Source organism: Panthera tigris, chromosome B2 (assembly GCF_018350195.1).
Source record: "Panthera tigris isolate Pti1 chromosome B2, P.tigris_Pti1_mat1.1, whole genome shotgun sequence".
NCBI classification, from domain to species: Eukaryota; Metazoa; Chordata; class Mammalia; order Carnivora; family Felidae; genus Panthera; species Panthera tigris.
The window spans coordinates 63,524,825-63,537,666 of record NC_056664.1 but is presented as its reverse complement, the minus strand read 5'-3'; the positions used below and the strand labels follow the sequence as shown (position 1 = coordinate 63,537,666).

Below are 12,842 nucleotides of genomic sequence, written 5' to 3'. Positions count from 1 at the left end.
GCCAGAGAAGATGTATTGATTCAAACACAAAAAGGCAGAAAGAGATCTGAAGATGACACACTGAAGATGGCAAAAGGGGCCATGAGGCAAACATCACAGGTGACTTCCAGAAGCTAGAAAAGATAAGGAAACAGATTCTCCCCTAGTGCCTCAAAAGGAACACATTTGATCTTAGCTCAAGAAGACTCATTTTGGATTCTAACCTCCAGAACTGTAAGATGATAATTTGTGTTGTTTAAGCCACTAGGTTTGTGATAATTTTTGATAGCAGCATTAGGAAATTAATATACTAGTGATGATCATTTCACTTCAAAAATCATACTTCTGCTAGTTTTTTGGCACGATGCACCATCACCACCCTACATTAAAAGCAGCTTTCAAGAGTAGAAATACATCAATTAAAAAACATCTAGACTAAACCATAATTTTTAATGAATGTTCCTGTATTGGAAGATAAAGTTATCCTAAATATAATGCCCCAGAGAGGTTTTAAATTTCCTTTATTTTCTTTTTAAGATTTGGGTTTAGCTGATCATTGGTCCTTGAAATGCACTCTTTACAAAAGATCAGTGATAGACATATGAAAGTCTATCATCAATCACTCCTAAAAGCAATCACTTGGATCTCTTGTGAAATGGAGGCAAAAAAAAAGAAAAATTGTTGGGGGAAAGGGGAGGATGCACAGCGAATGGAGAATTACTGGAAGGCTTGTAATTCTCTGCCCTTTAGACTCTCAAAGTCCTCATATTTACTACTCAAAATGGACACGAGCATGAAATTAGTACATATTTCCAACAGCACAGAGCCCAATGTGGGGCTCAATCCCACCACCCTGGAATCATGACCGGAGCTGAAATCAAGAGTCAGACAATCAACTGAGCTACCCAGGTGCCTCTAAGCTCTTTTTAGTGAAATTTTTTAAATCATTTCCATATGGTACTATGTATGACTAAATGTATGGTTATGTATGGCTATACAGTCCTAAAGTATGGCTGTAGTAGATGACTAGAACAGGTGATAGTTTCTTTGATCTTACTCTAATCCATGAAAGCATTAGGGAAAAAGTTTCAAACAAAAGGATTCCTCAATCTGTGAGGAATATTCCTGTGGGTTATATGATACAGCTTGAGATAATTAAAGATAATACCAGGTAATTGGCTCAGAAAGACCTAAATCATCAGTGAAAAGCTTTAAAAGTATACAGGTTTGATCAAGATCCAAAGTTCTGTAAGACCCAAAATTAAATTATTAATTAATTTAAAAAAACCAATTTTTTGAAATCAACAATAGTAAATACTGACTTAGAAGTGATATGAAACATAGGTTTCAAAAAAGAACACAGATCACATCAGAGCTGAAATAAATCTTTGTAGTAAGGTTCAACGAGAACAGGGACAACTGGTCACCAAGTAAGTCAAGAGGCAAAAGCTGGACTCAAACCTAGCTTTACTAACTTAATCCAGGTCAGTGCTCTTTCAGGTCTATCAAGTTGTTTCTGTGGTTTAAAACGCCAAGATAGGGGCACCTGGGTGGCTCAGTCGGTTAAACATCCAACTTCGGCTCAGGTCATGATCTCGCAGTTCTAAGTTGGAGACCGCATCAGGCTCTGTGCTGACAGCTCAGAGCCTGGAGCCTGTTTCTGATTCTGTGTCTCCCTCTCTCTCTGCTCCTCCCCTGCTTGTGCTCTGATGAGTCAGAGAGAGACCAGTGGTTTCTATCCTGGCTCTGACACCAGGCTCTACACATAATCATCAGAGAAAATCTCAAGATCAGCAGAATTATGACAACAACGGACCAATCAAACCTGAAGGTTAGCATTTTGAGGGAACTTTCAGATTTGCAGGTCTCTTTAGGTGAATTACAATCAAAGATTTTGTTTATATGAATTTATCCTATGAGCATCAACATCATTATAAATATCAGTTTCTCAAGTGAATTTTACTTTTTAGTATGAATTACTTTAAAATAAGTTTACATAAGAACTCTTAAACATTACACACTTCATGAAAAATGTTCTCCATCCTCACTGCCTGTAGTAGACTCTTGGACTGGGTCTCACAACCTTCACTTCATGTTTCTACTTTTTGAAAAGGTTAGAAAGCTAGAAGACTCCCTTGAAGGCAAAGTGTTGGACATTAGTCTGCCAGTTATTTGCACGTGGAAGGCACAAGTTCAGCAAAGACCATCTTCCTATAGTAAGAGCAACTGAAAAAATGTCTAACAAGACATTGAAGGGTTGCAGTAACCACAGTCTTATTTCCCCGTCCGCTGGCTCACCAGCTCCACGGGTGAGAAGCCATGGCAGTGGTGGTAACAGTAGCAGTAGTAATAGTGTGTAGCCTTGAAGCCAGAAGTCCAGTAGTGGTTCCCAATTTTTGCTCCTTTAGCCTCTCCAATGTAAACACCCTATTCCTTAAAATAACTACAGCTGTTCTGTTTCCTGCCCTATACCCCAACATTAAGTGAGTTCAGGTCCTTACACTCTTGCTTGGACTACTGTGATAATTAAGTGACATGCCTGGAATCTCTCACCATTTCAGTTCTTCCTGACCCGCCACCATCAAATCTGACCATGCTTAGAGAAAGCTTACCCAAAAAAGTCCACATGGAAACCTCTTATGTTATTTTAAATACCTCTTATGCACCTTGTGTGTGCAGCTGTGTCCTTTAATTCCTTCTCCATCTGCTAAAATCCCACTCCATCTTCTGAACCTAGCTCAAACAAGACTCCTGTAAATATTTTCCAACAGGGTCACTCCGCCTATATGTGAACTATTTCCACATACCCTGCTGCCTGCCCTTGGCTCTGTACTCATTCACATTCATTCATTCAAAAGATACTTGTTGAGTTACACTAAACCTACCACATGTCACCCATTGTGTAGAGGGCAGGGGATACAAGCCTAAACAAGATAAACAAGGTCTCTTCTCTCTTATAGCTATAATCCAACAGGGATATAGATTACCCAATAAATACCCAAATAATGTTTAATTACAACTGTACTTAAGTGTAATAAAACATTCAGGATGTCTTACACATATAAAGGAAAGTCTAATCTAATATAGAAAATCAGAGAGAATCACTTCCCTTCCAGAAACATTTAAGCAGAAAGGGGATGATATGTAAAACTGATCAAGCAAAAAACTGTTAGAGAACTTCACAGGCAGAAAGAACAGCATGTGCAAGGGCCTTGAGGCAGCATTCTAGGAACCGTGAAGACAACCAAAAGTCACATGAGATGGGACAGCAGCCCAAAATAAGTAGAGAGGGAGGCACCTCTTATAACCACTATTATAACACTTAGTACACTGTTTTGGAATTACTCATTTGCAAAAATGCAGTCCTCTCTGAACAAACTCCTTAGGTCTCCTTAGGTCTCACAAATATTTTAGCTCCATAATCCAATACAGTGTTTAGCAGTGTCCCCTCAAGTCACGATCTGTGGAATGAAGAAATAAGTGCTTGATCTGGGCAAGGAACTTAACCTCTTAATACCAGACAGATGAAACAAAACAATCTCTAAGTGTTCAAAAAACCTTGTTTCTTACTACCCCAAAACTTACTGGGCAAGAGGCAACATATTCATGCCAATTGATACACGTTCAGAATCAAAACTAGTACTAACCGTGGATGAAACTTTAAATACTAAAAACTAAACTTTAGATTGGCAAGAGGCTCTAAATCCTCACTGCTCCATAAATCGCCACCAACTAATAACCAATAGAACTGTGTTAAAACTCCCAGAGAGTCACCAATGAGGCCAGGGAGAGGAAGTCCAGCCCCATCTGCCTGTTTTTTTTCTCTAGTTGCTCAACAGATCTAGTAAGTGTAGAATCAAGAGCAGGAAACTGGCACCTATGCCATCCTTCTCTCCCTCCTTACTTCTTAAATAATGTCAACTCAGGAAACACACTGGTGACTCAGTAAGAAAATGTCAAAATCCAATTGATATAACTCTGCCAACTATTACAAGTCAACAGAATGGGGTAATCTTTAGCCCTACACTTTAAATTTAGTCTTTGGTACTTGTTCTCAAAGAGCAGTGGAGGATGTATTTTTTGAAAGAAAACTGAGTTAACTAGGAAATAGCTTCAAAATACATGAAAAGCTTGATGTAGTTTATTAGTGAGGAAAAATTAATACACACACACACACATATATATACATACAGTATGGAACTCTGTATAATAGCTAAGGTGTAGAATAAGACCCTTAGCATATCTTTTAAAAATATACTTAATCAGAATTTCACTATCTGCATTTACTATGTTGTCTGGCATGTATAATAATGAATCCAAAATCATTTAACAAGCCAAGAACTCTACTAAAGAGCTCTATAATGGGGTTCAACCATACCAAAGACTCAAAACTTGTACAAAATATATTTAATTATATCAGTGGCCCAATCATGTCAAATTTTTCAAGTAATACAACTATGAGATCAAATCTCATTAAACTAATTAAACTAATTAAACTTAACTGTGATGTTTTTTCCTGGAAGATCAAGATAAAACAGTGAAATAATTCAGAAGATCAATTTAAGAGGTGCCTGGGTGACTCAGTCGGATAAGTCTCCAACTTCCGCTCAGGTCATGATCTCACAGTTCGTGAGTTCAAGCCCCGTGTCAGGCTCTGTGCTGACAGCCTACAGCCCGCTTTCAGTTGTGTGTCTCCCTCTCTCTCTCTGCCCCTCCACTGCTCACACTCTGTCTCGCTCTGTCTCTCTCTCTCCCTCAAAAATGAATAAACATTAAAAAAATTTTTAGAAGTTGGGGCGCCTGGGTGGCTCAGTCGGTTAAACGTCTGACTTTGGCTCATGAGTTCAAGCTCCCCTTCGGGCTCTGTGCTGACAGCTCAGAGCCTGGAGCCTGCTTCGGATTCTGTGTCTCCCTCTCTCTCTGCCCCTTCCCTGCTCACACTCTGTCTGTCTCTCTCATAAATAAATATTTAAAATAAAATAAAATAAATTTTTAGAAGATCAATTTAGTATCATTCAAGATTTAGTAACAACATGGAAAGAGTAATGGTCTTTCTAAATCATGACTGGAATTCATGCCCTTCACAATGCATCCTCAAACTCTTGATACTATTCTCTTCTCTCCAACCTTCTCCATTTCTCAAAAACAAACCCAGAAACAGAAGACCAAACAAAACCAAAATAAAAACATTCATGCAATATATATCTATGGACCTCAGTGGCAATACAAATAGCAAGCAAAACTAATGCTCCCTTTTCCTCAGATTAAAATAAAATTTTTGTCCTAATTTTAAAAGTACATGATTCTCCTCTCCTTACTTCAAAAGATGGATATGAAAATGTTACCATGTGGCAAATAATGGCTTTTTAAAAACCTATAAATTATTTTGGGAAGCATTAGTGAATATCTGATTTTATAAAGTACTTTTTTGGGGACAAAAATTTAAACAAACATTATTTTTCAATTATTTCTACACTTAATGAAAGTACTTACTAAAACTGTTACTATTTAATACTTAATGAATATTTAAAATATACTAGCATCTCTTTTTAAGCATGTAACTTATTACCCAAAATGCAGCTCATTTCTTTTTCTGGCCTTTTAAAGGCCCCATTTTTCAGCGTTTTACTGGTGCAGTAATGAGTAATTGAGCCTCAATACAAAAGAGTATTCCCCAAAAATCCACACACATAATCAATATGAGGTAAACAAGTTTTACTACAATAATCAGGCATTTTTAATTCATCACCTGAAAAGTTACACAGAATAAATATAAGCTTGGGTGAGTCAAGGTACCATATGAAAAGTGCTTCAACACATGGTCAGTTACAGTATTCCCACATGACCTTCCAGTGATCCAGTACCTGTTATGGTAGTATGGTAGTGAAGTGACTTCCTGATGCCTTGTGGCTTAGTCTAATCAAACATTATCAGCCCAATGAAACGCGCCTCATTTACACAATATTGAGTAAGAACAGTAAAGCTTCAGGAAAAGTCTAAGTCAAATAACAGAAATCTTAAATGACATTCTCAAAGTCTGACTTCTGCTTTGGAGAACTACTTATTTCTCACCAAATAAACCAATTTACAAATAAGCAAGATCTTTTCCTAAACACATGACAGTTTTCTTTTTAAAAATCTGAAACCTTATTCTCATGAGATTACTTAGAAGACATTAAATATAAATCAGATCTCCAAACCCAAACATATAGGCTAAAAATAGTGTATCTATTTCCAAGCTGAGGCAGAAGCCCTCCAACGGAACAAACTAAAATTAGGGGGTTTTTTTCACCTCTGGATCTTTAAAAAATGCACCTTCAACGTCTATGGGTCACACAAACCAATGTCCACATGTTCTCCCAAAGCAAATGGTCAGACACAATATAATTATTAAAAGCTTCAGGAACATAATAAGCACACCGTCCACGGGACTCATGTAATGAAATTCCTCTTCATTCTGGTTAATATCTAGATTTAAAAAAACAGTTATCACTACTACTACTACTAAAGACCCTTCCCCAATGGTTTTACTCAGTAAAACTCCAAACCAGCAAAAAAAGACCACCATACTCTTTCTCGCGAAGAAGCAAAAGCCCGGTACAAAGCTGTCAGGTGGACAGGCAGGTAGGGCTCCAACCTGAGATACCGAGCCTCGGAGCCCCGGGAGGCACGACGTGGTCACGGGGGAAGGGTCGAGGCGGAGACCGAGACTAAGGGTGGCCCCACCCACGGATGTACCTGCGAGCTGAGGCGGGTGGAGGGCAACCCTTTAACCCTAAGCCCTGGCCAGGCCGTCGCCCCGTTCCGCGCTCCCGGCCCGGCTCTGACCCCGGCCCTCTGGGGGGGGGGGGGTCTGAGCATCGCGACGCGGACACGGCTCTGCCCCGGGACCGGAGAGGAGAAGGGGCTGGGGCCAGTGCCGGCGCCCACGGGCCTGACCTCGCCACCGCCTCTGGCGGAGGTGAGGGGCGACTCCAGCCTGCGCCCGCCCTCCCTTCGGGGCCGGGGCCGGGGCCGGCCGGGCGCAGCCGCGGCGTCCGCTCGGGCCCCGGGCGCCGTGGCGACGGGAAGGTCACCGGCCGCAGGAGGCCCCGACTAGGGGCGGCGACGTCCGCGCTACCTTTGGCCTCGCAGTCGGCGCAGTACTTGTTGTCCTCCTCCCTCAGCAGCTTGGACAAGATGAGCTGGTGCTGCTCATTCAGCTTCTGAGCCTTCTCCCGGCAGGAGCGCGTCGCCATCTCGGAAGCGGGGCGAGGAGCCCAGGGCAGCTACGGCGGCGGCGGGCTCTGGCAGCTGGGCGGGGTGAACACACCTGGAGCCGCCGGGACCGCGGGCGGACTCAGCCGAGGAAGCGGCGGCGGCAGCGGCAGCTGGAACAGAAGGAGGAGCGGCGGCGGCGGGTGGCAGCGCCGACGTGTCCCGCCTCCTCGCCGGGCCGGCCCCGCACGCACAGCCAGAGCCGGCGAGGGACAAGGAGGGGGAGGGGGAGGGGGGAGACGGGGCTGAAGCTTCCGGGTGGCGCCGCAGGAAGGAACCCAGGCGCCGGGCGAGCTGCGCATGCGCCGAACTTCCCCGGGAAACCGGCCGGGAGGGGATCTCTGCGCTGGGCCCTTCGCCAAAGGTGATTACGGGAAGGTATTTAGTGCTGCCCGCTGTGGGCTTCCCCACCTTGGAGATCACACTGTACCAGAGTGCCCTCGGGTGAAACCCGGTGAAGGAAGACCTTTACAAGGAGGTGACTTTGACTTGCTTTCTTGCCTTTGCGCTTGCTGGAGCAACATTGGAAATGCATAAATAAAAGTGATTAACCGCATTCATTTATTCATTCCATGTTTATTCACCTGCAGTTTTGAAACAGGCACTATCCTAGAAATTGGAGACACTAGTGGAATAAAATAGTGAAAACAGTCCCAGAGAAATAGTTTGGTAGTGACATATGTTAAGGGCTGACATTGAGTGGTTACTCTGTGCCAAGAACTATGAACTGATTAACCCTTATCACAACCCTGTGATAACGTTATTCTCATTATACAGATGTGGAAAATGAGGTATGGAAGAGTTAAATAACTTGCCCGGGTTACAGAGCTACCCAGTGGAGGAGTTGAGATTCAAATCCAAAGCAGTCTGGCTCCGGAGTCTAAAACACGTGAAAACAAGGCCTTTCATAAGGAAAGTAAAGGCCTTTCACAAGGAGGCAAACACTGGGCGATGTTACTTTAACAAGAAGCTGTATAAACAGTGTTCTTTAATGTGTGAAAAACTAGGGAAAGAAGACACTTAATTAGAACCCGGAGCTCCCCAATCAGGACTCATGGGATTTGAACCCTGTGTGAGGCTATTTGACTATTTTGGCATATCATGGCATATGACCAATTTCTAATATGAAGCTTTTGCAATCAGAATAAACGTGGCCCTTGCCTATGGAGGAACAGATGCTAAGAAAGGCAATGAGATGGGGCCTGTGTCCTAGTTTTCCACAGGGCCAATTCCTACCATAGGCCCTGCATAAAGGTGACTCTCATACTCACTTATCCCTGTTCTTGGCACAAGATCTCAAAAATTCTTGTGTAATTCAATTGAATGGTGATATCAGTGAAGATGCTGAGTAACTGAACAAATTAGAACTTAAACTGTGTGTCTCTGACAAATAATAACTAGTAGGATATCAGAGTCAGTTCCAATAAACAGAAAAAACATTATGTGGGAGGTAGAACTTTTAAGTCATATCTTAAAGTCTGGCTTGATTTAAATGGGGGCCAAGGAAGAAAATACTGAGCAAGAGAAGCATGCACAAAAGCACAGACTTCAAGGATCTTGGAACACAGACTAAATAAAGGTCAAGGGTACTAAAGATGAGTGAGAGAGAAGTCTGGGTGAGTGAGGTGCAACAGAATTAATTGTTTGGGGAACCAGACAAAGCAATATGGCCTTGATGCCACTGACAACAGAAAACCTGCAGATTCTTCAAGTAGGATGGTAGCATGAAAAAAAGGGATGTTTGGGGAAGGTTAGTCCAACAATACCAGTTAACAGACACCATTTTTCTCCTCCCTGGAAATTCTGCTTACCACTGCAAGGATTAAGGAAAAAACAAAAACAAAAACAAACAAACAAAAAAAAAACAGACACAGGCTTATCACCAAGAAATGATTCACATGATTAAAGGGGCACAGCAATGTCTAATGGAAATATAATGCACACCCCATATATATACTTTTAAGTTTCCTAGTAGCCACATTTAAAAATAGAAAAAAAAAAGAAACAGGAAAATTTTACTTTAATGGTATATTTTATTTAATCCATATATCCAAAATACTATCATTTCAACATATGAGTAATTGTCAAAATAAAATTAAAAATTATTACTGAGATACTTCACATTCTTGTTTTCCTACTGTTTTCAAAATCCAATGTGTATCCTACACTTACAGTTTGCTTCAACTTGAACTAACTACATTTCAAGTGCTCAATCACCACATGTAGCTAGTGGCTACATCACTGAACAGTGCTTGTCTAGATGGTCATCCTGGAGGCTATTAAAAATCTAAGTTTGAGTTGACTATTTGTTAAATATGTAATAGAAAGAATGAAAAAGAAGACACTGATACCAAAACACCTTGGGAGAAAACAATGTTGCATTAATTCATCAATATTTACTGAACAACTTCTGTAAAGTTCTCTGACAATCAGAAGCTTACAGTCTAATGTAAGATGCAAACACATAAGTAGAAAAATTAAAAGCCGCACAGTAAAGTCTGCAGCAAATATAAAATGCTCTGGGAACAAAAGGAAGAGGACACCAGTAGCCTGGAAGAACTGGGGAGGACTTCACAGAGTACATGATGCTTAAACTAGATGTTAACACATGTAGGAATTTTTCAAGTGAATACAGATGAAGAGGAGGGAAAGAAATATCTTGAGATATATATATATATATATATATATATATATATATATTACATATATTTTCTATATGTAATATACATCACATGTATTTACACGTAAATATTACATACATTTACATATAAATATATTATGTGTATTTAAATATACTTACATATATGTATGTGTATATGTACACATATATTACATAAATGTAATACATATATGCGTTTAAACATAGACTTCTGAAAGCATGGTTTTGTTCTGGAAGCAGTGAGAATAGGATGTGCACAGAGAACATGAAGACAGGAAAGGAAACAAGGAGGAGAGGTAGAATGGAGTCAGGAGGTTAAGAAATGTATAGCCAATCTATCTAGTTTGAACTTTACCCTGTGGGCATATGGAGCCAGAAGAAGCTTTTACACAGAGAAAAGACTTGGTTAGCTTTGTTTTCTATAACTATAATGGCAGGCTGGAGGATATGGGAGGGGAGAAATACTGTCAGGGATCAGGGAAACAAATTACAGACAGGGCTGTTGCAGTAGGTCCAAAGAAGACATGCCAAAGGCCTATTTTAAGCCAGTAGCATAGAGTTTAGAAGAGACAAAGTCAAATGATGTTTTAAAATTAGAAGCAGCAAGATTTGGCAGCTGACTGTATGTGGGGGTTGAGAGAAAGGAGGTGAGAATAACACCAAGGTTTCTAAGTTGGGAGACAGGTAAATGGTGATACCATTAACTCAGACCAAGACAGAAGGGATAGTACACTTTTGTGGTTAGAGGGGGAAAGGTGTTTACTTAAGGACATGTCCATGCGATATCCACCTCCATATGTCTAATACGACATTGTATATCTACTTCTAAAGCTCTAGAGAGAAGTTAGTGCTAGTGAAAGTCATTTGAGAATCATCTACATTTAAATGGTCATAGAAGCCATAGGGTAAAAATGAGACTCCTCTAGAGACATGTAGACATGTAGACAAAAACAAAGAGTCCCGAGGACAAAACTGGGGATTTCCAGCTAAACGATGAGTGGACAGAGAAAGGTGAACCTTTGAAAAGAGAGGTAAAGTGTGGCCAGGAAGAGAACCAGAGGCCATGGTAGGAGAGGTTTCTGAGAAGTAAGCATGAGCACTAAAGCCAAATGTCCAGAAAAGTCAATTATTTCAGTTTTAGATAACACACAGTCATGGGTCTGTACAGTTCATTGTTTTCCTTTAGCCCAGGAGCAAGAGAAGAGAAATCAGCTGGTGATACTTCCCAGGGACTGCAACTATCTGGTGTTTCAGTAAAATGTTGAGGGAGGGATGAGGATGGTTAGAAAGGCCAGAGAGAAGAAAATATAGGTACAGGGATAGAAAGCATGGCTACAGTTAACTGTAGAGTGTAAGGTAAATGTCCAAACTGTGTGGGAGAGGTGAAGTCAGAACAGCTAAATGACTACAGGTTCCTTTGAGGCCAAAGATAATTTGGTGCCCTTAGGAAATGAATATTAAGAGCTAAAAAAAAGAGGGGGGCAGAGTACCTAGTGACCTAGAGTACCTAGCTCTTCAGGAAGAAGTAACTTCTATCAATGAACTCCAGATGGTAAGGTGTTTACGGATGTTTGATGGCTTAAGAGCGAGGTTGAATGTCTGTTTCTACAGATTCTTAGAGAAGTGAAGTAAGTCCCTTTTAACTCTAAAATTCTGTTTCCAGGGGTGCCTGGATGGCTCAGTCTTTTAAGCGTCTGACTCTTGGTTTTGGCTCAGGTCATGATCTCACAGTTCATGGGTTCAAGTGCCATGTCGGCTCTGTGCTGACAGTTCAGAGCCTGCTTGGAATTCTCTCTCTTACCCCCCTCTCTGCCCCTCCCCTGCTCACGATTTCTCTCTCTCTCTCACAATAAATTAAAAAATTAAAAAAATTAAAAAAATCTGTCCCATTTGGAGAAAAAAAGACAAGAAACAGGTTTAGAGAGTTTGACCAAATTGGAGCTGGTATTCCACAGAAGACTAAGAGAAGGAGTTGGTAAGCGGGGGTGGGGGGGTAGGGGGGTGGGCAGAGGGCAATGAAGGACAATTATGGGTAGAGTGAAAGAGAATTATGGGTGGAGTGAAATGGACAAGAATGAGCCATGTATGAGTGTGTAAGTGGAATGTCTGATAAGAATGGTAGATACAGACGGCTGGCAGAAGGGGGGGCGGGTAATAGTAATAAGAGCTACTGCTTTTTCTATTTTAATTTTTTTTAATGTTTATTTTTGAGAGGGAGAGAGACAAAGCACAAGCGGAGGAGGGGCAGAGAGAGGGAGACACAGAATCCGAAGCAGGCTCCAGGCTCTAAGCTGTATCACGACCTGAGCCAAAGTTGGACACATAAACGACTGAGCCACCCAGGCACCCCAAGCCACTGCATTTTAATCCTCTAATGTGGGTTGGTAATTCTCTTTGAGGTAAATCTTATAATCATTATTCATATTAGGAGACATCAGCCAGATGGGATAATTCATGTTGAGTAACAAACAACCCCCAAATTTTAATGACCTCAATCAATAGAGGTTTATTTCTTGGTCATGCTATGTATCCATTGGGTTGGTGTTCTGTTCCATGTTGCCCTCACTCAAGGATCAGACTGATAGAGTCTCTGTCATGTTTCAGCAGAAAGGCAACAAGATTAGTTTCTTACAGCCTTCTCCCCAGGAATAACACGTGTCTACTTCTATTCTCAATCCACTGACAAGTACATGACATGTGCTAATATTAAGGGAACCAGAAGTATAATCCTACCATGCACCCAGAAAGAGGAAACGGAAATATAACTGAACAGCACAGAAACTGTGGCTCAAAGATGTTGAATACTTTGTTGAAAGTTTCCTAGATATGAAAGAGCATAACTGGCATTTGAGGCTAGGTCTCTTTGCTTTTTGGCATTAAGGCCCTGCTCTTTTCATAAGCCATGCTACCCCCCTGGGATGGAAAACTGAGTAGGACAAGTTAGATC

The 12,842-nt window shown here is 41.2% G+C and overlaps 1 protein-coding gene across 2 annotated transcripts in view; it reads right to left on the bottom strand.

Moving 5' to 3' along the window:
- The window catches only part of SMAP1 (small ArfGAP 1), a 200,018-nt gene extending 192,564 nt beyond the window's left edge, over positions 1-7,454 (bottom strand). For both annotated transcript variants that reach the window (XM_042986645.1, XM_042986641.1), the window contains exon 1: positions 7,100-7,454. In XM_042986645.1, coding sequence (XP_042842579.1) covers positions 7,100-7,217 — 118 coding nt within the window. In that variant the 5' untranslated portion in view covers positions 7,218-7,454. The remainder of the gene's footprint in view (positions 1-7,099) is intronic.
- Positions 7,455-12,842: the final 5,388 nt, after the last annotated feature.